This window comes from Doryrhamphus excisus, linkage group LG10, assembly GCF_037039965.1.
Source record: "Doryrhamphus excisus strain RoL-2023G ecotype Guam linkage group LG10, RoL_Dexc_Guam_v1.1, whole genome shotgun sequence".
Lineage (NCBI taxonomy): Eukaryota > Metazoa > Chordata > Actinopteri > Syngnathiformes > Syngnathidae > Doryrhamphus > Doryrhamphus excisus.
The window spans coordinates 901723-928112 of record NC_136366.1 but is presented as its reverse complement, the minus strand read 5'-3'; the positions used below and the strand labels follow the sequence as shown (position 1 = coordinate 928112).

Below are 26390 nucleotides of genomic sequence, written 5' to 3'. Positions count from 1 at the left end.
AATATAATTATAATTAATATAATTATTTAATATCATTATTGTTGTAATCTTTATCGTTATTACCATTATTATTGTCATTGTTATCACCATTATTATAATCATCATTAATATTACCATTTTTATAAATTAAGGCTGGAATTGACTATTTAGCAACATTATTTTATTTTGAAATCACACCTCAAATGAAGGTGGGGGTACTTCCTGTCGCTCCGGCATGTTCCAAACTGGATGCTAGCTTGACTGCCGCAAAATGTGCAAAGAAGCTACATCCGCCAACATTCCTGAGCCGTCGCCTTCCTCTCAGCCGGTGGTTGCCCATCGACTGGAGCTACTGGACCGTAGCCGGAGCTCGGTGCTTCTTCCCGGGGGCTTGCCATGACTGCGGTCGCTGACAGTCGTCTCTTCACTCGGCTAAACTAAGTTGACGCTATGGCGACTTCGTGGAGAGATGCTTATTATGAAATGGATCATCTGCCTCCGCTGCTGGAAGATGAGGTACGATTATTGTAAAATATGAATATATATTCTGTCACAGAAATGAGTATGAATCTTGATGGCATGTGTTGCATAAAGACGCTACATAGGATATTTGCTATGAAACAGGTTGCTGTGTAAAGTGCAGTCATGTACAGAATAATTTGACATTTTAGACTTCATACGATAAAACGCACAAATATTTGTTTTATTGTGTCTGACAGCTGCCATAATTAATGTGGCAATGTCTATCTAGGGGAGGGGGAGGTTTGAGGGTCTTCATTGAGGGTTAAATGAGTTGAGCTTAGGTGAGATCTTGCCATCATAAAGTATGAACTATTGTTTTCACTATGATGCAATGCAGCTCTTCATCACTATTAACCACAGCAATAAACATATTGCTCAATGTCAATAAAAAATTACATTGATGTATTTGTAAATGCAAATTTGTTATCTGATGTTATTGCCAGTGTGGAGCATTTTCACTGTCATTTGACAGAACTGCAGTGGAAAAGAAAAATTTTGACTGTATGATTTGTCTGATTGTTTCATCCCAGTCGTCACAAATACCAGCTCCCAGACGTCTCGACAAAGCTCGCACCAACACACAAAACACACAGTAATACCACTTGCCATCTGTGAGTTCCGCAGTATCTTTCAATGATCATCATAGTAGTGCACCACAAACTTATGTAGGACAGTGTGTAGAACTTCTAGCTTGCCGTACTTTGTACTGTTCTCAAGGGAAAGGCTCTATTTATGGAGCTGCTGTTGTTCAACAAAAGTACAACTTTTGTGACCTATAACTGTGATCATTCTGCAGGATGGCATCAGTGTGCTTTGTTGGCTATGTGCAGAAACCACAATGAAGCATTCCTTCTCCAAAACAGGTGCACTCTACTTCATTGTACGGGAGCCCATTCAGTGACACCTGAACATGCATAGACGATGAGAGAATGTCATGGAAAGGAGAAATAGTCACTTGAGTGCGATGGCATTAGCTGTGGTGCTATGAGCTTTTTTATTCACTGAAGAACAGAAAAGCCTGCACTCATGAAAGGCCACATCAGTGTGGTAGTTGCTATACTCAATGTACTAGCCATGAAAACTGAAAGCATTTGTTCACAGATGAGTCACTTTACTGTGTGGGTGTGTGTAGAATCGCTTCATGGTGTGGTGTGCATGAGGAGGATGTGGTGAACGTGTGCCAAATGGCCTTGCTATTGTATAACATTTTTTTTTTCCAATTTTGTCGTGTGGAATTATTGTACTATATATGGGAGCGGTTCCCAGAATGCAGCCCGGGGGCCGTTTGCAGCCAGCGTCTGTTTTTTTTTGGCCCACATCACATTCTAAAAATGTTATTTAACAAGAAAACTACAAAAAAATTGTAAAATCTGCAGTAATTTTACAAGAACAAATACAAAATATTGTGAAAAAAAATTGTGATTTCATAATATTCGAAAAATAAGTTCATTTTCGTAGCATAATCTTGTAATATTAAAGAAAACAAAGAAAATAGCGAATAAAGCATTATTTTGGAAAATCAATTATATTAGGCTGCACGAGTGGTTACCACGCAGGCCTCACAGCTAGGAGACCCTAGTTCAATTCCACCCTTGGCCATCTCTGTGTGGAGTTTGCGTGTAGCAAAACATGCTAGGTTAATTGACGACCCCAAATTGTCCATAGGTATGAATGTGAGTGTGAATGGTTGTTTGTCTATATGTGCCCTGGGATTGGCTGGCCACCAGTTCAGGGTGTACCCCGCCTCTTACCCGAAGACAGCTGGGATAGCCTCCAGAACCCCCGAGGACCCTCGTGAGGATAAGCAATGTGTGTTCAGGGCATGTGCGATGAATGTTTTTATTTTTTTTTTAACTGTAGTTAAGACAATGAAATGTGCTAATTTTTGCATGTAAGAGTGTGTTTGCTTACGTGGACATCCAATAACTTTCTGCATTTTTGTCTCCAGGAGAACGTGTCTCTTGCAGACATTCTGTCTTTGCGGGACAGCTGTCTGTCGGAGGAGGACGTGTGGGCTGTGTGTGCAGAGTGTGTTCTGGCCCTTCAGAGTATTCGACCCTCCCACCTTTTCCACACGCTGTGTATCACACCAGACACACTGGCCTTCAATGCCCATGGGAATGTTTGTTTTATGGAGCAGCTCAGCGGTGAGTCTCCAGCAGATATTCACCTATCATATACTGTTTTGGGGGGATTAAAAAAAAAGTTTCACATGAGAGGGTGATGGGGTCTTCAGTATTGTAGTACTTTGTCTCGTCTGACTTTGTCCTGTAACAGTGAAGCCTCTAAGGTTAAACACAACACATTTTTTTCACCAAGGGAGTTTAGACAAAAGTCAAAGCCAAATATGTACAATGCTTTATTTGTTTAGTTTGCACATGATAACGTCCCCCACAGCTGACTGATTCATGCAAATATATATTTTTCTGTTTCTGATCTACAGATGATCCAGAAGGGTTATTTGTACCTCCAGAGTTTGACAACACTGGCAGTACATTTGAGGTGAGAGATGCAGAATAACTGGTCCATTTTTTATATTTAGCTATTTTGTCAAAGTATTAAGAGGAAAAAAAAGTATTCTAATGAGAAAAAAATTACAAGAATAAACTCACAATATTAAATAATATTATATAGGAATTAAATATAAATAATCATTTTTTCATTTTAGTAGCGAAAATTCAAACTATTAAAGAAAAAAGACTTTGGTTTTTAATTTGCGTGTCATGATCAATTATTTTTCATAGACATTGATCAATTTCATAAAATGTTCTAAATTCCCAAATGCTGCTGCTTCCTATTGATTGTTTTTTCTTTTTCTGTGCTGGGCTGCAGGGTCATGTTTTTTCCCTAGGCTGTACTCTCTCTGCTGCAGTGAACTTTGTCATTGAACCTGAACTGGAATCACAGCTGGAAGAAGAAACTCAAAAACTGTTGGAAAAAATGCAACAGAAGAAGCCGGAGGATAGACCGCTAATTCAGGTTTACTGCAGTAAAGTCCATTTTTGTAGTTGGAGCATAGAGAACCTGACCTTTTGACCTTCTAAATTTGTTTTTTTTCCACATTATTCAGGTCTTCTAGACATGAACTAATTCCCCTATAGTCAAAATTACAATCGTATTACCCAATACAGTAGACATAATTACCAAAATATACAATTTGAGACATAAATAATACTCATAATTGTGTGCGTTGAGATAAATGTGTTGCCTATGCAAATTGAGTGGCTGGATGGAAAGGAAGTGACGTTGGGAGTTGGTGTGAGAGATGCAGAAGACAGGGTTGGATGGAGGAAATTGATTTGTTGTGGTGACCCCTGAAGGGAAAAGCTGAAAAAGAAAGCAGAAGAAGCCTTTGAATGCATCTTCTGAATGCCTTCTATTTGTATTTTACTTCATTTGGCAATTTTTATGCTTGAAAATGCTTAATTTAAGCAAAATAAGTTTGCTTAAATATGCATTTTTTTAGAAGTAATGGGCTGTATTCAATGTATGAATATTTTTGAAAAACCGTGGTTGAGAGTAGTCGAAAAATTAGAAGCACAAAGCTGTAAGAAAATGAGGTAAATAATTTCCCCTACATACCCTATCCTTCTTTGTAATGTTTTTAATGCACGCTAGCTATCACGTTAAATGGAGACAGAGCTGTCGACAAATAGTGGCACATGGTCTTATGGCTTTTAATCTTTAATTTGTATTTTTTTAATGGCAAACCCTTCAGGATATCCTCTCTGTGGCTCAAGCACGACTAAACCGCTGCTCATCTGCTGCTGTGTGCCGCAAATTGTCTTCGGTTGGGCGGCGTGTGCTGTCTATTGAATCTGTATCAAATTGTCAAGGTACTTCCATCGTTTTTCCTCAGAAAAAGTTGACATTTGATCTCTGTGGACAGTTGTCACACTTTCTGGTCTCATTCTTCGTACGTGTCTTTCCACAGATGGACAGGACAGCTCCTGGGAGGCAAGATGGCAGCATCCCAAAGCCAAAAGACTGAGTTCAGATGATATAAGCAAAGAATGTTCTGTGGTCACGTCTATAAAGGCAAATGGTTTGTCCAGACAACAGGTTGGTTATTTTTCATTTTTCATACAAAAAATTAGAATCTGTAGTTATGTAATATACATGTTTAGTTATATGTTAAGGCGTCTAACATCCAACTTGTAACTTGATTACTTAGTGACTTCACTAATATGTCTAACCTGTTCCAGGTGTGTGTGGGCTGGGACTCCTCTCTCTGGGATGAGGATGCCGACAGTGCAGACAGATGCTGCGCTGGTTTGGGAGAGGAGCTGGATTGCCGGTCTCACAATAGCTCCCCAGTGAGGAGGAGAGCCCAGCAAAGGTTCAACAGGATGAGGGGGGCCCTCAATCGCTCCTGCTCTGTCCCCGACTCTAACAACCCTCCTTGTGCCACTCCTCCACCTCATGCAAATATCAACGTACCTGTGTCAGACCTCACTGAGATCGGAGCGGATGAACAGTTGTGTTCCAAATCTATATGGAGCAACAGACCCAAAAAAATAACCAGAGGAAGGTCCTGTGAGTCGTATCCACGTAGTAGCGCCGAGGATTGCTCAGTAGCTGACTATCACATCAGATCAAGAAGAAGAACAAACGAAGATGCCGTCAAGTCTTCATGTTATGGAGAACCCCATTTTCCATACAACAAATTCAAAGAGGGGAGTCAAAATTTAACCTCTTCTTACACAGATCTAGAACAGAACGAAATGTCAAAGAACCACAAGCACGATGCCACTAATAACGACATGACCAAAAGCATGCTGTTCCTCAATGAAGAATGGCAGGATGAGGTTAGCAACTTTCCGATAGATGTGTTCAAAGTGTTAAAAAAGTCACGAATGAAGCAAATATGTCAATGTTCAATTGTTCTTTGAATTCTATCCAGTGGATTTCCCTAAAGGAGTTACTTTCTCGTTGTGGACTCAAGCTGATGGTGAATGAGCTCTGGGCTCTCTGTTACATATGTCTGTCATCGCTGCAGACCTACAATGACTTTCCAGGTTATCTCACTAATTTGTTATTCATTTAATTGTGTTATACTAATAATTACTAATGTACATATCTATGCAACTTGTTTTTCTTTTTCATTAGCTTATTTATCCCTGGACACGGTGCACATCAGCTGTCAAGGAGAGCTGCTTTTCTTGAGACCTAAAAACTTTGGTAAGAAGCTGAAAATGTTTGTAATCTCTCTTTAAACTGATGAAGATCGGAGGTTCCTTTGTCTGTGCAGGATCTCTGGATGAGTTCTATCTGGCTCCTGAATATCAAGAACATAGAATCGTAACTGAGAAGGTCTGTAAAATATACCTGCTGCCATTTAAGAATGAACATCCAATCCCATTGAAATGTTCTGCTGCTCTCCAGGCTTGCGTTTATGGAGTGGCTGCTATCCTGTGGGCCACCGCAAAGTCCAATTTATCACCAAGTCAGAAGCTTGCAATACCTCGGAAATTGAAGAGACTTTTGCTTGAGATGGCAAAGAGCACACCCATCGAGAGACCTTCCATCGCCATGGCTAAAAGGGTGATCATCATCTTTATACTTGCTAATTAGCATCATCCGCCGCTTCTTTTATGTTCAACTTTGAACCCTGCAGCTTATACAGCTGTGGAGCTAATATATGAACATGTTCTCATCTCACGACACCTGCTTTACTTCAGATCTACTACTAATCGTTTAAATACGAATCAGTGAGGAAATGGCAGTTCTTTGACAGGAGCCATTCACAAGCTATAAGGGAATTCACAACGTGCTTGTTAACCCGATCGCAGGAGGTCATTACTCAACGTAACGGTCTGACTCACTTGTCATCTTAGATAGACGGCTAAAATCAGAACACAGCAACTTAACATCTAGAGGTGGAAATGGAAATGGACCACCACTTCTGGTAATACAGAAAGAATCAAGTCGGTAACTTAAAATTGAAGCATTCCAGTACAAAAAAGACTTCAATAGATGTACTGTTGACAGTGGAACCATGGAAGAACATTGTAATTCATTGGATGCTTGATTTTACACTGTTCCCTACATTTTACTGCCATGTCCGACACTTTTAACGTGTTATGTACATTCATTCCAGAGCTGCTGCGACTACCTCACGTGTCAAGGCACAAATGCAGAGGATGTGTGGAAACGGCTCATCAGCAGAGTTCACCCGGTAAACTCAAGTTTGTCAGCTGTCATCGAACATTTCGCATGGTTTGAGGTGGTTCTCGGGATTTGTCCAGTCGTCCATAACCTAATGAGGCAATGCTCTCTTCCAGCCACTGTCAAGATACACTGACGGAGAAGATTTGGGTGCAGATGAGACCAGACAAACGTTGCATAAAGAGACTCCACATGTCAGCGATGGTAGGATAGTTTAAATTACATAATGAGTTTGACCTTGACCTTGACTCAGTGATATGCATGGCTGGTGAGGCGCTGAGTTTTTTATGCTAATATGGGTTGCTCATAGATAACAAGACGAGAATAATTCACTTTACTTAATAGGGTTGTCAAATTGTTTTCAGATACTTTTCCCATTTATGACATTTTTTTTATTAACTGAAAAATATTTGTGTTCTTACTGTTTATCTGCATATGAAATACATGCATCCTATCATTGTCCTGGAAAAGTACTCACTCTGTCGTAAAAGTCTGATCAGCTCCTGGTGAGAATGGGTATCCATCTTGCCAGTCAAATTCAATCAAATTACATGATGACATAATTGTCAAATGAGCATAATTGGCAGCGATGGATTTGCAAAAATGGAGTAAAAAACCATGAGAAGCAAATGTTTGGAAACACAAATTAACTTTTAGATTTTTTTTGTTGTTGTTCTTAATTTGAAATAAGCCCCCAAAACTTTTATCCCAGGGCTGACCACCCCATTGCTACTGAACATATCCCAAGATGGATTTATTTTTGTCTATTTTCTGTATGAATGTAATTTGGGACAGAAGTATATTTATTAGAATTCCAATATAATGAATGCTACAGTACTGTGTGAAGAATTGATTGCACACTCATGCCCACTGAGATGACAACCTCATACAACCTTCAGCTATTGGGACAACGATGGGCTTCCAGAGACCTTTCCTTCCACAGGCACAGACCTCACCCCCATCATACTGACCAATGAAGGGGAAAAGAGACGTAACATTGGAGCTGCCATTAACAAGTAAGGACATTTTATCATTGAAAATGTCCCCTGTTGTGTAAGATTTACTTTTTAGTCATGTTATAACAGTCATTTATGTCCCTACAGCCTGTTTATGGCCACCAAACCTGAGGAAAATCATCTCTCTCTGCTTGCTAGGCATTTGATAAAAGCACGCAAATAGTCGGTTTTGAAGGAAACCCTTGTTCCTCATGGCCATGATTCCGCTATGACCTGCCGCTAGCTTGATGGACCATCCCTGTGTGTGCAGCCACAACTTCAACAACAAAGGCAGGCTTTGCTACACATCTTGAAATAAAACCTGCAGCTCTGCCAACCAGCCTTCAGTCAGTTGTAAGTTTTATCATGTCGTTAAGCTTTCAGCTTGCATTTTAGCGTGTTAAAATGTGACTGTAATATTAGCACTGTAGCTCGCATGGCTATGCTAATAGGATTGCTAACACTTGTTTGCTCACACTTTTGAGTGTTCCATTTTTTTCCATCTATATCCGTTCAAGTGCACAAACGTTACAATGCACATGTGTATCTCTATAAACTGCAATATTTTTCAAAAGTTAATTTAACCCCTTGCCACTTTTCACAAGTCAAATGTATCCTGAAGAGACTTTTAGAGGTAATTGAATAACATTTTCCCAGCTGACACGACTTACAGATATTGAAATAAGCACGAAATACATTTTAATGAAGCAGCATTCATGAGAAGTGTTGCCTATGGTAACATGTTTTGTTTATTTATGAATGCAGAGCATTGTCTGACCATGTTGAGGGTGTTCGTTAAGCCTCTTCTGCACTGTAGGTGATATGTAAATCCCTTAAGGTAGGGCTGATGTGTATGAATGAATGGATGCATGAATGAAAGCAACATTGTTTTCATGTTGCTTTTCATTTATATGCACTATAGATCCGAAGAACAAATGCAGCCTGTTCATGTTCTTTGTTAAGAGGCTGCAATGATAATACATTTAATTAGCTGCTGTAGTACCACATCTTATCTACGCTGACAGATGAACAGCAGTTCTTATCTTGTGGATCTGTTCACAGAAAGGAGGCATATTACTGTTTTTTTTTCTTTTTTAATGTCAGGATGCAACATGGCTAAGGTAGTCGAATGTGAATCTCCCCACTGTTGGACTGTAAGGGAATATTTTTTCTTCTTCTATGAATTCCAACTGGCGCTTCATCGTCTACCTGCTTCATTTTAACGTTGGTTTGGCTGTATTTTCTTACTAAATATATTAACTGGTATATTACTCATTTCAACATTTGTTTAGGTTCGAGGTTACATCTCTGTTCATCACTCGTTCATCACATAGGTTGGCATCAGGTCTCGGAAATTCAAATATAGTGAGGATATTTGAATTCCGTGAGGATAAGCGGTAGAAAATGAATGTAGTTTGAGGCTGTGGCTGTGGAGACACAAGCAGGAACAAATGAGCATAAATGGACAAAGAAATGGTATTTTGCTTGATAAGTTTAGCTTCAAAGCTTTGACAGATGGCTGTCGGAACAAGACCAAAGTTATTCGTACAGGGTGACCCAAAAAAACGGGAATTTTTGAAGTTCTTATTGGCAGACATGAGCAAGCGGCAGCACTGCGAGACAGTGACCTTGGGCAAGTAAACACTCATTTCACATTCCAGCAACCGTGAATCAGTGGAACGGGCAACAGCATGCGTTATATGTCTGAGAAAAACGGTGACAGTTTTGACAGCCACACAGTGTGACTCTGTATTCACTGTTACTGTAATTTGAGGTGTCACAGACTCCGTCACCTGCCACAGAGAAGCGAGAAGTCCCAGTCGGTATTTTTGAAATTGTCATTTATACAGTGGTACCCTGGCATACTGTCCAACTAACTAGTGTTTTTTTTTTGATGTGAGCCATCTCTCAGCTGCCTTTTGCTTTGAACTGCAAGCTAAAATTTGGATTATGAGCAGCTGTTTATGGGCAGGCATAGCCGAAGACAGATATTTGGGGGCTTGTGTCAAGTCGAGAATGGATGTAGCATTAGCAGGACCTGGAAGACCTGGTAGACTTCCTGCGACAAAAAGAACCATGAATGTTGCTGGCCAATGTTGTGCCCGCAAGCTAAAACCAACTTGGGTTCTGCAGCAGGACAATGATCCAAAACACGCCATCAATTCCACCTTTGAATGGCTGAAGGAAAACTAAATGAAGACTTTGGAGTGGCCTCGTCAAAGTCTTGACCTGAATCCTAATGAGATGCTGTGGCATGACCTTTAAAAAGCGCTTCATGCTGGAAAAGCCTCTACTGTGACTGAATGACAACAATTCTGCAAAGATGAGTCGGCCAAAATTCCTGTTCGCTGTAAGAGACTCATTGCAAGTTATTGCAAACGCTTGATTGCAGTTGTTGCTGCTAACGGTGACCCAAACAGTTAGCATGTTTACGGGGCAATGCTTTTTTCACAGGGGATCTGTGGTGTGTTAATGAAACGCTCTAAATTGGTTAGACACGGGTCCTAGATTAGACACCAACACCACTGGAAGCAAAGGAAAGGGAGTTGGGTTTTGCCTTTAGGCTTATCATTTTCACAATGGATGCAATGTGTAGTTCAAATACTGTGGAGTCGCCTCCCCACTGTCAGTGGTTTGCTTTTTTTCACCACTCACATGATTCAGTCAGCTCTCTTTTGTTTGTCGTCACAGACCCATCTCTCCACGCTCTTCTTCTGAGCACAGACATGGACGGTTTGGACACGGGGATCACAGAGGAAGAAGACCACTCAGCTGGGGCCGGCGATGAAAGTCAGACTCAAGCCGAGTGTCAGTCCCAAGTAGACTGCTCAGAGAAGATAGAGCATGACGATTCTCTCATATCAGAGCAACTTCTGTCATCTGGACCCAGAGGAGATGAACCAGACCTGGACTTCAGGCCCCCTTGGGCCTTGGCCTTCTTTGGAGAGGACTGTTTTAAACCGGAGGTAATCCAGTATGCTATGAGTCTTGGCCAGTATGCAGGATCACCATGTCTGGATGTGAAAGCACAGGTGGGTGAAGCAGATCTTTACTAATGGGCTAAATACACTAATCGCTCGTTAATTGCAGTTAATTGGTTCCAGAGCTCACTGCTATAAGTGAATGTCCTAATAGTGGGATTCCTTATTTATAAATGATTTTTTTTTCCAAAGCATAGAAAATCTGTTTTTGATCCTTCTAAATACATATATTTTAACATTGGAGCCCTTGAGACATGAAATATCACCCCTGCGTCACCTATTACTAAATTTACTAAACAAAATAAGAGTAACCAAACCATTGAAGGCATAAGACTTGCACTCATTTGTGTATTTAAATGTGTTCCGGTGCTAGGAGAGCTGAGTGGGACGCGGACAGGAAGTGACATCAGGAGTTCAGAGTTGAGTTTTAGTTTGGTGTGTTACAGCTGCAGCAGTAGTTTGTGTTGGGCATTATTGCACCTGTTCAGAGATAATTCAAACCTGCAATAAAAGCCTGTTGTTCTGGTGATCAAGGGTGATGCTTGTGTGTCTCACCGTAGCATCACAGTAGCATTACTGACACCTAGAGACCAATGTAGAATACTACACATCATCACAGTGTCTTTGAACGCATCTTCTGAATACCTTATATTTGTATTTTAGTTCCATTTTTCAGTTTGAAAATGCTTAATTTAGCCAAAAATAAATTTATTGCACAAATATGCGTATCTTTTTACTAATAATAGGATGTATTCAACCACAAAATACAGGGTGCTGGAGCCTATCCCAGCTGTCTTTGGGCGAGAGGCGGGGTCCACCCTGGACTGGTGGCCAGCCAATCCCAGGGCACATATAGACAAACAACCATTCACACTCACATTTGTACCTATGGACAATTTGGAGTGAGGAAAAAGCGGTAGAAAATAAATGAATGAACCTAACATGCATGTTTTAATTCGCTGAATGGAAAAGTGGATTACTGTACCTGTTCATTTTTGACCATCATATTTATTCACACTAAGGTAAAAATCTATACCACATAAATACCCCAATTATTCATGAGGTGAGTGCATTTGGTGGCCTTAAAGAGAATCGGCGTATTATTCTCTCCAAACTGGAGCTGCATGGTTGAACTTGGCCCTTGGCAGAGCGAGTTATTATAAGTTGCAAAGGAATATTAATGAAGCCATCTTTGTGTTTGCACACTTTGATGGCCTACTTATTTTTTTGGAAAGCCTGAAATAACAGCTCACAACAAGTAGCGAGTCACGCTTGTAATTTCTCACGCAGTTTACTTCAAAGGATCTGTTGCGTTCTGTTGCCATGGTGAACAGAGAGACAAACACATAAAAGAACACTTTAAAACACCCAAAGGCTCTTGTGAAATAAAAGATGTGGCTTTTGTTCGACAGGAGCTTCAACAGCAGCTGACGATTGAAACAAGGACGCTTAAGAAAACTCTACATTTCTATCAAAAACTAATTCAGCATGAAAGAAAAAATAAAGGTTAGTTTAGTCATTTCACTATATGTGAATTGTGTACTGTATAGTGTGTATAATAAAAAAAAAAATCATGTACCCTGAAGGTTCGGAGAACAAAGTGATGCTGTCCAAACTCAAGTCCCAGTTCGAGGAACTGAGATCCAAAGTGATCTTCTTGGATTATGTCAAGGAATACCTAGAGGTGGTGTCAAAGTAGTACAATTCCCAACACATACTTGCTGGATACATCACTTAACACTGTGCATTCATTTCCTCTTTCTGCAGACACAGATTGTGGATCAGTGGGGTTTAGACACGTCATTACTGCCCTCTTTGGCTGCTTGTGAGTGGAAAACTTTGGCTCTCCACAGCTCTGAGGACGCTACCATCTTGAGCTTTGCAACTTGCAAAGGAAAAAGAACTCTGCAAGCTGGAACGCCTCTCGGCCTCATGGCATACCTGTATGCAAGGTATTTTTACGCTGATTTGAAGAGATTATTCTGTAAAGAGAGTATTCTGTGAAGTGGGTTTAATAGGTTAGCGAGCTATGTCGGAAAGCTGAACTTGGGTGCGAACGGAGCTCTGTTTTGAAGCTATATCACCATAGTAACCCATAGCTTGGGGGGACGGGGGGTGGGGGGTGGGGCATCACTACCCAAAGCTCGTGACCACAGGAGCTTTGCCTTTCGTCTCAGTTCCCTCTTCACCACAATGGACCACTTCAGAGTCCGCATCACTCCATGCCAATCAGCCTGTCGATCTCAAATGTTCCCAAAGGGACACATTGGTGTGCTTCCCTTGCGAGACAATAATACGACTGGGGCCTCCCCTACTCCCTGAAAAACTGAATTACAGTATTAAAAGTGTTTTTCTTTGGCACAGAAATGCTGCTTTGGAGGGGTACATCCAACAGTTCCTGTATACTTATCGCTTTTTTTGCACTCCGGAGCAGTTATTGCAGTTTGTTATGGAGAAATTCCTCAGTGCTGCGAGGTATGCTATAAATACACATGTAGTATGATAAAGGCTTCATACTCATCTAATAACACTGCTTTATTTTTTTACTGACAGAGAAGGTCCAGACAGGTCGGAAAATAGCACTAAGGTCTTTCATCGCAGTTTGGATCTGCTGCATTTGTGGATTATGGACTGTAAGCTCATCGACTTCACACCAAAGTCCAGCATTGTGGACGTTTTGGAAAAGTTCCTTCATACTGAGGTAACCATACAAATTATGATTTTGTTTGAACAGTCGTGCAGTATAAGCCTTTTTGCATTTTGTTATGAATTTTTGCCTTGGATTACAGGATATTTCAGAGTATCTGAACCCTACTTTCAATTCAGTTCAATGTACAAACCAGAAGTATTTTATATACACTAGTGCCAAATCGCAACAACAGTTTCACATTCATTAATGAACACAGAGAACCAACTGAAATCCCGTATGAACAAGCCCTTGACGAATGAGGCAAGAAAAATGTTCCTCTGGGGCAAAACCTTGAACAGAACTCAGACTCTGTGGGGTGGCCGTCTGTCTTGACTGGTTGAGTTGAGATAGGAAAAGAGTAGATGGATAGATGGTAGCTCAAGCCACAAGTCCAAGGAGCATCAAGGGTTGTCTGTGATGGTTATGTCGCCATAACCAGAGGCGCTAACTGCAATCAACTTCTAAAAAGTCAAGACAACATTAGCTGACGGGGGGAGGTGTTTTATTTGGTGTCTAATAATGTTGTTTTCTGCCAGGTAATTCCTGTGGATAGTCAAGGGGAGGTCCTTCTTGCCGCTCTCCACAGTCCCCCAAGTACTGTCTGGAGCACAAGGAGAGGGAGTCACTTTGGATATGAGGCAGATAATCAATCTCTTTGTACCCCGTCGTATACAGAGGATCTTGAAAAAAAGGTGTGTATTAGTAATGATATGTCATGTCCATCCATCTCCTCCCTCTTATACGGGTCCGGGTCTTTAGGGACGCCCAGAATTCCTAGCCCCCGGCCACCTTTTCCAGTTCCACCGGGAAAGTATTAAGGCATTCCCAGGCCAGCTGTGAGACATACCATCTCCAGCATGCCCTTGGTCTGGGAAACATTTTGGCGTTAGACGGTTTGCCAGAACCTCTGACCGAAAGCCATGCTCATTGGCCTGACCAACTCCACCCACACCCGAGTTTTTCCCTCAACTCCTTAAACTTGACGGCAGCCCTGACCTCTGGTGTCTACCATCGTGTTCAGGGCCTGCCACCTGCCGCCGACCACCTTGCGGTCAGCTGCCTCGGCTACCATGTCATGTTGGGTTTTCAAAACAGCCCCCTCAACAGCGACCAAGCACCCCCGTCATTTAAAGGTGATGAATCGGTTCAAGAAGCACAGCAGTAAATGTAAACTTCACCATCTGTGTGTCCTGACATTGCTATTGACTTCTGACCACATCCAAGGGATGCAAGTATTCAAGGGCCACTTTTTATATATTGTAAAGCAACACGTGTAGAACACTTCTTTTAAAAATCGAAAATCAGTTTTCATATAAAATGATCCTCCTGCAATGACTGAGAATACCTCAGCTCTAATATCTGTTCATGTTTGTAGTGGAGAATCTCAGCAGCATCCATGCCAAAAGAGGCTTTCTCCATAGCTGCAGCCCTGCCCGTGCCTTGCTACGGCTCCCTAGTGGAAGATCCTTTCAGCGTTTGCTTGCACCACAGTGAGCATCTCCCCTTCAGCCAGAAACATTATATTGTACAGCATGTAGCCCAGCAACTCACCCTTCTGCAGCAGGTACGCAAACAATACAGTATGTTTCCACCAAACAGTTTAGTTCTTTCATTTTGCTGTTTATTTTTACATAAACGTAAAAAACTACAACAGCCAAGTATGGAAGTTAATTTACAGGACAGTTATTTTGGTTCTTGTCACACATATCTACATTAGGTGCATAAACAATGATGTACCTGTGCTGGTTGTTGAACATGCACACGTGTTGGTGAACACTAGAGGGAGACATTTATCCACGGATCTGTAATCTTTTGAAATACAGGAAGTTTTCCAGAGATGTCATCCAGTTCATTTCCTGAATTCAAGAATAAACGGAATCAGGGACAAACCATCAATGCAGACTGAGTAAGTATAATTCAGAACATAATTTTACAGCCTTATGGTGTAGGTGCAGCTAAACTTTTTCGACAGAATGATGCATTTTGTGCATGAAAGATGCTGAAACCACTCTAATGTAGGTCTCCAGAGCCATGTCAAAGCATTAGAACATAGTATAAAAGTTCATTTTCTTCCATCATACAATTTTAAAACGTGAACCTTCATATATCTTGGATTTATGACACATAATTTAAATTCAGTCTGGCATGGAGGCAATCAGCCTGTGGCACTGTTGAGGCGTTACAGAGGCCCAGGATGCTTGGATAGCGGCCTTCAGATCATATCTCTTGTTGGATCTGATGTCACTCATCTTCTTTTACCCGCAATCTTTTCCTCCTTAAAACTGAGCTGTAGTCCATTTCAACATACAGTACACCAAGTTGTATGAATGAGTAACTTTGCATGTAGACTCTCTTTTAAATGGGAATATAATGATCCAAAAACAGGGTTGCATGATATTTCTTTTTTTTCCTAACATTATCAACAAAAAAATGCTGTCATATGTGTACAGATTATTACATTTGTTGGCACATGGATTCTATTTTTATGATTTACACTTACTCACACTGAAAACCGACGCATCATGTGAAATCATTTCAATGATTTATCAATCAAACCGTGTATGTTTCCCCATTAACCTTACATCCCTGTCCTTCAGCACCCCTGGTAACGTGTCCCCGCAAGTTACATCAGCCGAGAGCACACATGAGGGTGTGCCGCCAGAATCCCCTCTCCAGCAACTGCTCCTTTATGCTGACAGAGTTACAAAGTGGATTGCTGGTGAAATAGTTAGCTGTGAATCAGTCAAGGTGAGGTGCACACAAAGTCCACAGTTTTGTCAATTCTGTTCATTATGTAATGCAGGGATTCCCAAACTTTACCGAATCAGGGCCCACTTGAAAATGTCCATTAATGACCCCCTGGCATGATGACCAGAGAGCTACGTTCCTATCATAAACTGTATAAGGTTCCTAAAATATTGTGACAGGTCAATAACACTCAACAGGTTATTGCTTGGGCCTATCAATATTTTTTTAGTTGTGCAATAAGTATTTTACAAGAAAAATAATTTTAAAAATATTTGCAAAAATGAATTATTTTTAATGACCTCATGGCTCACCTGCAGTACCACCACGGCCCACCAGGGGGCCGCGGCCCACACTTTGGGAATAACTAATGGAATGGAATGATTTTTACAATAATACAGTCCTCATTTATCAGGGTTAATTGGTTGCACACATGACCATGACAAGTGTAAGTGAATTAGCATTCTTTATTTATGAATTCAATATTTTTGTTGTCAATATTATTATTTTATTGATTTGTATATTTTGTTATTGTGCCTGTTGTGAGATCATTCAAACCTACAGTAAAACTCTGATCTTACAGTAACATTACTGACACCTAGTGACCAGTGTAGAATACTACATATCATCTTGCCATCTTCTGAATGCCTTACTTTGGAATTTTAGGCAAATAATCCACAACATTTGCTCCTATGTGCATATTTATGACTAATAATAGGTGGCATTCAACCATGAAAAAGCATGATTTTTTTGGATTTTTTTTTTTACTGTGATAGAGTGAAGCTGCAAAATGCTACTACTGTACGTTTTGAAAACTTACATTATATGAAAGTTGAATATCCATTACTCAGCAACCACAATTTTGGTTACCTTACTTATGAGGTATTTATACGATATGAGATGGTCAAAATATGAAACACCTCTCAGATGCAGTGCAGTTCTACCAGCATTATTGTGTTTGTTTTGGATCTTGTTCAATTGTGCAACAGTCCGTTATGCTGCGGCTGCTAAGTGCAGACATAAAAATTGAATAACTATAACGAGATAGAACAGAAGACATAATTTATTACAGTAGTAGTTTTCATTCTTGCATTACACGGCCTCCGGCTTGTACCCCCAGAAGTAGATATTTGCATGTCGCTTGACTTAAGTCATTTGTTTCCCTCAAGTTTGCATCATTGCATGCTCTCCTCTTATCCAGACGCAAGCGGCCTTGCTGACAAAGTATCTGTGGATTGGGAAACATTCTTACGAATCCAGGAATTTTGCCACAGCCATGCAGGTCCTTGGAGGTCTGGAGAATATGATTGTCAGTCAATTACCAGTAAGGCTGCATCAGCAGAATTGCTTTTCATTCCTGCCTTCATGCTTAATACATTTCTTTTTGTAACTATGATAGGGTTTAGATTATATTTATTTTGTTTCTTAAATGCTAAAGTATTCAAATATAGCATTTTTGTCATTAATCCATACCAAAACGTTCACAAACTAATACATTTCTGTCATCTCTTCCGATTTCGGACCAACACTTGCAATAAAAATTACTGTTATAACTCATCGATTCGGTCCAGCTAGATTAATACTCCCCTTTTCTCTTTCATTACTTTGGATGATAGAAACTAACAGATATAGATATAGATTACCACCACCAGTGTGAGACTGAGAAGTAAATGAATAATGGGTTCACTTCATTGTGAAGAGTTTTGGGTGCCTTGAAAGCGTCATATACTGTAATCCATTATTATTATCATCGTTATATAATTGATTAAAAGAATCAAGACGCTGCTGGAAGCTGATAGTGACTATGCAGAAGCATAATTCATGCTTGAGCCACATGGGGGGTTGCGGTAAAAGTCAATAATATAACTAGTAAATATGACTTCTTTCTTTTTTATCACAGGCTTGGAAACATGTGACATCCAAGATGTTTGAGATCCTTGATGAACTGCGAGCCGTGCAGGTGTGTGTGTGTGTATGAAGATATGTGTCGGCAAGAGCACACATATGTATTTTAGTGAGAGCTGAATGCCTGTCTGGCCACATATTGTGAAACTGCGTCCTGCAGGGCAAACAAATCAATAGGTAACACCTTCAAGCAGGTTTACTTGTGTGCGATGAGAGCTTACAGCAGGCACTTTATTAATAAAACGCATCAGTCGCTTGCTGGGCAGACTCTGGTGTGAAGAAGAAATGTAGCACATTCACACTGTTGCCAGCAACGTTAAAAGCACATGTTAAGCATAGAAAACTCAGATTCAGGTTCTCCCCGTGCATGCGTGGGTTTTCTCCGGGTACTCTGCTTTCCTCCCACATTCCAAAAACATGCTAGGTTAATTAGCCACTCCAAATTGTCCATAGGTATGAATGTGAGTGTGAATGGTTGTTTGTCTGTATGTGGCCTGTGATTGGCTGGTGACCAGTCCAGGGTGCACCCCGCCTCCCGCTCGAAGACAGCTGAGATAGGCTCCAGCCCCCCTGCGATCCTTGTGAGGAAAAAGCGGTCGAAAATGAATGAATGAATAAATTTAGTAAATCTTATTTTGTGGTTGATTACGGCCTATACGTATGTAAGCATGTCTTACATATTTTTGCCTAGATGAAGAATTTACTACACTTGTCACTGGTGTCAGTAAATGTTTGGTGAGACACACAAGCACCAGACTTGATCTTGTCACTGTCTCATGTCAATAAATGTTTAGTGAGACACACAAGCACCAGAATTGATCTTGTCACCGTCTTGTGTCAATTAATGTTTGGTGAGACACACAAGCACCAGACTTGATCGCCGGGACAACAGACTTAATGCAGGTTTGAATTATCCTGCAACAGACACAATCATTCATAACACGTCCCACTGTTGCAGCCGTAACACACGACCAGCTAGAACCCCCAGCGTCACTTCCTGTCCACCCCTCAATCAGCTCCCCAACCACAAGAACACATTTACAGCAACACATATGAGTCTTATTTATGTCTCAGATGGCTTATTTACAATGATATCTATCATAGTGAGTAATACGTGTAGTACATGTGACTAAAGGCGTGTTATTTCATGCGTGGGACCCCTAATAATGTTAAAGACTGTATTTAGAGGGTTGTAGATAGGGTTTCAATGCTGTGACAAAAAAAATTCCACTTATAAGTAAGGAAGCCTACTTCACTGAAATTCACTCATCACCGTGATAACCGAGGGATTACTATACACTTATTGATTTCTGCATCCAGCAACTATGTCAAAGTTCTATTTTCCTGTCGGACCTGATCTGTATGCAGAAACTTCTTTCAGGTGTTTTTGAAGAGTGACGACTTGTGTCTGATGGGGGCGGAACCCACGAGAAGACCCACCCTGCCATCAGCACGCATCCTGGCCATGCATGTCCAACAACGAGAGATCGGAGCCTTCACGTTCACCAATGGATCTTACAAGTGGGCCAAGCTTAGGTATGAGGGAACTTTCGTCCTTTTAGGGGTCAAGTGGTCCACATCAGTAGATCTGGTGCGGTATTGTTTTCTACCAGTCATGTTTTAGGAAGCCCTAACATGCAGAAACAAATATGATTTGATCATTTAAATACTTTCCTCACGATGGTAATGTCGATTGCCTCGCTTTTCTCCATCCTCACCTCAAATCCAACCGTGCTGACCAGATGCTGGGTCACAGTGTGGGCTGGTTGGTAGGAATGACGCAGCTGTTGAATTAAGGGGTGCCAGCGGTGTAGCAGATGGTGCATACGGGAGGGGGTTTGATTGGAAAAGAGGTTGCTTTCCAGATGCTGTGAAGCCGCGGGGTATAGCCAGATGCTGGGGTCAAGAGCTCTAGCAGAGACAAGCGGAGCTACAGCTGGTTGGTCTGAACCCGGGGTCCTTCATCTTGTCTCCAAATTAGGTCACAAAGAAATTGGAAAATCAGATGATAGGCAATAGACACTTTTGGTATATGTTCTGATATTATTTTCATCTAATCTTTCCGTTCTAAAGGAGAATAGCGAAGGTGGTGAGTCAGATCCACGCCTTCCAGGAAGTCCCGTTCACCTATAGCCCAGATCAGGACCTGCAGGCCTACCTTCGCTGCCGCATCACCCGGCTTGGCACCTCTGACATACACCTTCTGGCCGCCACCAGTGATGCTAACTTTGAACAGTCCACTGAGCGGCAAACTAGGAAGGTTCAAGATACCCTGAGGAGGGTTAAGGCCTCTCTCCAGTGAGTCCTACCTTGGTCGTGCCTCTCAGTCCCATGGTTATCAAACGTCTTTTCAGTTACAGTACTCGTGTGTGTCATACAGTATAGAATTTGGAAACACCCCCCTCTACATGGTGGACATGCTGCCTTAAAGGGTAACACTTTTTTTTTAATTTGCCCGTCATTCACAATCTTTCTGTGAAACATAAACACATACAGCATTTGTTTGCCTTTTCCGTGCTTTATAACATGAGAAGTCAAGTTAATACGAGCTAGCTAAAATGCATGTCATTGGGACACAGCTGCTTTGACGAAGCACTAACAAAAAAAAAACGGCCAAAGTGTTCCTTTTCCATACCTGATCTGTATATTAACCGAGCTACAGCGATATCGTTATTGTAGCAGCTAACGGGCGGAGTCACGTATCAGCATCACTCAAAATGGCTGAAGCTACTCTCTATTAACGCTACCTAATGTTACTGGTACTGTGTTGTTAGTTTTGAAAAGTTTACTTTGTTTTCTATCAAGCAGTGATATGTGATAAATTGTTTATTATAATACTGCAACTTTTTTTAAATAGTTTAAGTCACTGCTATTCAATTATATATTTTTGTTTTTCTCTTAGTCTTTTTTTAAGAAGAATGCAACTTTTTGGCTCTTTTCCCCCTTATTCTTGTTTTTTTATTATTTTGCCAACTATTTTTAACTTTCTTTTGTAAATTTTCTTTATTCCATCATATTTTCAATTTATTCTCTTAACCTTTTCCCATAACCTAATTTTCCATGAATTACATCTTTATTTATTGTTTTGTTTGTTTTTCATGATATTACCACTTTAAAAACAGACTTTTTTTGCTGATAATATTATGACATTATTGTCATGAAATGACACATTTTCTCATTACAACTATATTTTCACTTTGTTGTTGTAAAGCTATTGCTGATTTTTTGCTGTTTCTTTTTTTAAAGTTTTCTTGTTAAATGATATTTTTAGAATGTGCCGAGGGCCCAGCAAAAAACAACCATGGGCAGCAAATGTCCCCTGGGCCGCACCTTGGACACCTGCGGTATAGACTGTGATATGCCATCAAGCCTAATAGAAGACATTTTAGTAGTTTTCAAGCCACAGCCAAAATAGCAAGGATGGAGATAATGTTAGGTTATTTCCATCTATAGCACAGGTGTCAAACTCAAGGCTTGGGGGCCCGAGGTGGCCCGCCAAATTTTATGTTATCCCCCCAAAAAATGGGAATAATGTGTCCATAATGCACTTCAGCTTTTTCCTTTCCTTCTTTTGATCTAATGTAACATCTGCTTTTAGGGCAGGGGTCACCAAACATTTTCCAGTGAGGGGTGATGGGGGGGGGGCAAGGTCAGTGTGTTTGTTCCGGTTCTATGACAGAAACTGCACCCTGTCCGAAATGGGCTGGACCGAGCCTTAGTTTGGGGACCCCTGCTTTAGGAGAATGTTAATGTCCAGGTGACTTATATATATAAATATATATACACATAATTTTATAAGATACACAGTCTGAGCGATGTAAAAACGTGAGTGTTTCAATGTAAGGAATAATGTTGGATTTTGTACATCAGGCAAGTAAACGTTGCATAAATAACAGTAAAAAGTTGACTTATGTACGAGTGAAAACATTATAAGACAATCAAGCAACATTCCCAGACAGACAGACTGAAGCCTGTCAGTCAGCGATGAGGAAATACACACAGCGTGAAGCCGACGTCAGGGGCGGGTTCTGTTTTATTGTTATCTAACAGAATCCGAATCTACCAGTATCTTCAAAGCTGCAGAGACAGATAGCCTCAAAATTCCAAAGGGACTCTCGGCCCCTCAGAGACAGATGATCGATAAAGAAGAAGACCAGAGCCGTCATCTTATCTGCATTGTCGTAAAACTAAACGATCACTTCAGCGGCATTGTTCTCCAGCTGGGGGGTCGTCTGCGTCCACGGCGGGTCTTGGCACCTAAACGCACACGACGTGATCGTGTTAACACATCATATGCAATAACATTCTCCAACGAGAACATACGCTCCAAATTGCTACTTGTGATTTAATTGAAGGATGACTTTTCGCTCCTTTGTGTCTGCTCATTCAAACCAGGCTTCCTCGCAGCTTGTTTTGTCGTATTTGCATTCGAATGCTGCGGCAATCGAGGCTATAATTGTGTTGCTACTGTCACACCTTTGATCTGCGACGTTTGAAAACGCCTGCGCCAAAAGCATGCTGATGGCGCTCTGGCGCCATGGCGCACCAGGACATCCCAGACATGTCAATGCAAGACCGGGATGGCTGGCTTGGCCCTGCAACTGGCAACACGAATCCACTTTCACAGCCCTGAATACTGCTAGTTTATTTATTGTCATAAGTGTAAGAGTATCATTGGAAACTTTATTTTTTATATTTTTTGCTGTTTCCACATCTTATAGCTTACTTTGTCCTTAGAAAGTACAAAGCATGCTGCAGTTAAATCACCATTTAATGTACTTTGATTCATTTAGTACAACAGTGGTGTCCAAAGTGTATCCCAGGTGCCATCTTTGCACATAGAAAACAAACAAAAAATAATGTAAGGAGACAATTGGATCAATGTGAATATTAATAACACTAAAAATAAAAGCCAGTTGCTGTCTGTTTTTTGGTTTTTGGCCTGTGGGTCAAAATCATCCTCTCTTGGAAACATTCCAGTAGAGCATTCTTGTCCTATCCAAGAACTGGGACTATCTTTTTTAGCAGTCTCAAAAACAGCAAAGTGCTCCTGCTATGTATAGAGGATCTTTGACCTGCATTTGTTGTTTGTTTGTGTTCAAAATAACTTGACAAGTTCTGAAAGGATTTGGATTTGAACATTTTCAGGAATTTTTGCAACAGGATATGGAAGAACTGGTGACATTTTGGGGCTGGTCCGGATCACCAGTCTGGATTTAGGAATGTTTTTAACTCTTTAACATTGTTGGAGAGGATCATTTTCAACATTTGTGCCACAACATAATGCCGCAAAAAAAAATGGTCAGAACACTTGAGGCCACTATATTAGGTACAGGTTCTCCAGCATATCAAAGACTGATCCAGATGATGGCATAATTCAACATGCAAATGAAGCCATAAACATGCAAGAAACAGCATCATATGAATAGCTAAGCCACTGTGGAATATGGAGTGTGGATTTGTTGCATCTTCAAAAGCAGTCCAGAAGAAGACTAGAAGTTCCGTCACATTTACAGAAAGAAGTTAATCCATTACATGGCTTTTTTATGTTTATCAACGATAATTCACTCACATTGTATCTTTTATATGTTTTGTCATTAAAAGGTTTGATCACTTCCTGTTTTTTAGGTTGGAATTAAGAATGCCAGCAGTAGATTGCTCACTCTGAGGGCCACATACTAAAAAATGCAAAAGGAAACATCAGGGGCCATCTTGATACATTTTGTAAAGATGCTAAAATGCTAAAACCAACATATCATAACACAACAAAATGCTATCACCATTATTGATCTTATTATGCCTGAAGGATTTTCATCCAAATCACATTTGAAAGGCTGGAATTAGAAACAAAATGTGATTAGTAGAATACCAAAATAGTTGGAATTAATTGGATGGTTGTTGAGTTATTTGATAATGCAGCTTTAATAATGAATTTATTTTATTTTTACAATTAAAAGTGAACAAAAGTGGGCTGAAATTGAAATGAAGTTTGTAAATGCTGCATTTACTGACCTTATAAAAGTCAATGAGGCCAATATTACGCACATGTTGTGTATTTTAATGATGGAATACAATAAGTAAAGTTACGCGTCACTTCCAGTGTATGCAGCTGCAGGGGTGGGGGTCTTGTGGGGGGGGGGGCATACAGATGTTTCTATTGGTTTCACTCAGGGCGGACAAATGTATGAGCCCAGCTTTCTCACAGACTCCGTGGCGCCAGGTCTTCACACACTCACAGGATATGCAAAGACTTCAATAACGAGCCATTAACCCCTAATCATGGGGATCGATCAGGCGTTAACAAGACCCCGTACATATGCAAACGAGCGCCCTATAAAAGCCCAGCCGACGGGAGCAGCTCCCACTCGCTTCCTCTCACATTTGCTGGATTTAAGGAGTCGCAGGGCACCTCTGAGAAACATGGTGAAATACTTTTCTGTGGACTGGCTGGTCCAGAGCCACCCGGAGGGGGCTGCGACGGAGACAGCGCCCCCCTGCAAGCCGCACGTCCCCTGCATGCTGGGGCCGCGTCAGCCGGTTTATGGCAAAGGGTACCTGCAGCCCAAACCCAAACCAAGCAGGTCCATGCCCGTGGAGTCCTCCGGCATGTCCTCGCCTTCAGCACGTTGCGCCTCGCCAAGTAAGTAGGATTCTAAGCTTTCAAATGCATGTTTTTTGGGTGTTCAAATTGCGGCCCGGGGGCCAAAATGGCACAATAAAGAGCAAAACATGAAATGATACTGACTTGTGTTTCCAAAAACGCAGTTTCAGAAACAAGCGGCTACTCCTCCGGCTACGACAGCGAAGCGGCTTCCTCCGAGTGTCCGTCCGTGGACGAAGCGGAGAAAGAGGGGCCCCAGCGCCGGGTACGCACCAAGTTCACCCCGGAGCAGATCAACAGACTGGTCAAGATCTTCGACAAGCACAAGTACCTGGATGCTGGCGAGCGGGTGAAGATAGCGCACAAGTTGGACCTGACTGAAACTCAGGTAAAAACCAGACTTAACAAACCCAACTCCAAAAGTGTCCTACCTCAGATGTGTTGACTTACCTTCGTTGCGTCTTTCCTTTCAAGGTGAGGACCTGGTTTCAGAACCGGAGGATGAAGCTGAAGCGGGAGGTGCAGGACCTGGCCCCCCAAGTCCAGCCAGTGATGTTCCAGCATCTTGTCCCTGCTCAGTACCATCCCATGGCCGGACAGCAACCCCGCCACTACCCTCCAGGCCCGGCCTTTTACCCGGTACCCGTTCCACAGCTGGTCCTGCAGCCCCAGCTCATGATCCACAAGCCACACTTTTACTGAAGAAAAAACTTCATAATACTTCATAATAAGAAACACTTAAAACGGTGCAATGTGTATTATTTCTTGTATATACTACAAAAAGTCTATTTATCATCCAAATAAAGTTTATCTTTATAATTCTGTGCTCGACTCTATTCTATTTGCATATCTTTGTATATTTGAGTATTACATCAGGGCTGTTTTTTTGCACAAAGATGATGACTTTATCAATTATTAGGGATTTGAGGGGTGCTGGAATGAAGATAGTTTTCTTATCACTACTCAATATATGGATCCTATCACGTGACAATGATAAGCTGCAACAGTCAGGACTTAATCTAATTATCAGAAATCATTGTAAGACATGGAAAAAATGAAGTATGCACAGTAATGGATGTCACACACACACACACACACACACACACACACACACACACCAAATGCCTCATTTTGCACTTCAAACGCCAGCTAACAGGGCAAATCATGGTCAACAATTAGTTGCAATTAAGGCTCGCATTGATGAATTTACACCTAGCACCCCGGGGGGTGTGGTGGAGGGGGGGGGGGCAGGCCTGGCTCCTGAGAGTCTGACTTTGAGTATGCGCCCGAATTTAATCTCTGGTTTGAAGTGGTGAGCTTTGATTGCGGTGATGAGATTTTGAATGATTGCAAAGCCAAAACGAAAAAAAAAGCACATTATTGCAAATCTCTCGGTAGCAAATGCAATTAAAAATGAGGTTTATTAAAAGATCGGGGGGGTGGGGGGGTGACATAGCTTGCAGCAAATGTCTCATTTAAATGAAGTCAACAACAGAGATCAAACTTCCTGCGTGACAAAAGCTCCGTGTAATAAATGTAATAAAAAAATGAAACCATTACCATATGCATAGAATTTAAACTTGTACCCCCCCCCCCACCCCACCCTATACTTGTCAGTGGAGTGGCTCAAAGTTTTTACTCAAAGGACAGAAGTAAAGAGACAAGATGTCCTCCATCTTCACCAAGTAAGTCCACTCACCGTGTTGCGTTTGGGTGTTGTTTAAACTAACACCGCCCCTCCATCTCCATGTTAGACAGCTGGAGTTTGGGGGGGGGGGTTCCAGCTCAGAGAGCGAGGTGGGGGT

The 26390-nt window shown here is 41.3% G+C and overlaps 2 protein-coding genes across 2 annotated transcripts; both read left to right on the top strand.

The window, feature by feature from the left end:
* The first annotated feature begins 219 nt into the window (after positions 1-219).
* On the top strand, positions 220-24048 carry kndc1 (kinase non-catalytic C-lobe domain containing 1). The gene is made up of 29 exons (XM_078794317.1): positions 220-495; positions 2450-2648; positions 2945-3003; positions 3334-3480; positions 4220-4337; positions 4436-4563; positions 4707-5309; positions 5405-5519; positions 5611-5682; positions 5753-5814; positions 5887-6045; positions 6602-6679; positions 6786-6873; positions 7613-7685; positions 7773-7840; positions 10197-10696; positions 12058-12151; positions 12232-12329; positions 12413-12597; positions 13010-13120; positions 13199-13346; positions 13871-14026; positions 14710-14898; positions 15158-15240; positions 15932-16082; positions 17281-17403; positions 17980-18039; positions 19366-19520; positions 20058-24048. The coding sequence occupies exons 1-29, from the start codon at positions 430-432 to the stop codon at positions 20284-20286; spliced, it is 4317 nt and encodes a 1438-aa protein (XP_078650443.1). The 5' UTR covers positions 220-429; the 3' UTR covers positions 20287-24048.
* A 91-nt stretch (positions 24049-24139) lies between these two features.
* On the top strand, positions 24140-25403 carry LOC131112972 (uncharacterized). The gene is made up of 3 exons (XM_058064212.2): positions 24140-24624; positions 24750-24973; positions 25060-25403. The coding sequence occupies exons 1-3, from the start codon at positions 24264-24266 to the stop codon at positions 25285-25287; spliced, it is 813 nt and encodes a 270-aa protein (XP_057920195.2). The 5' UTR covers positions 24140-24263; the 3' UTR covers positions 25288-25403.
* Positions 25404-26390: the final 987 nt, after the last annotated feature.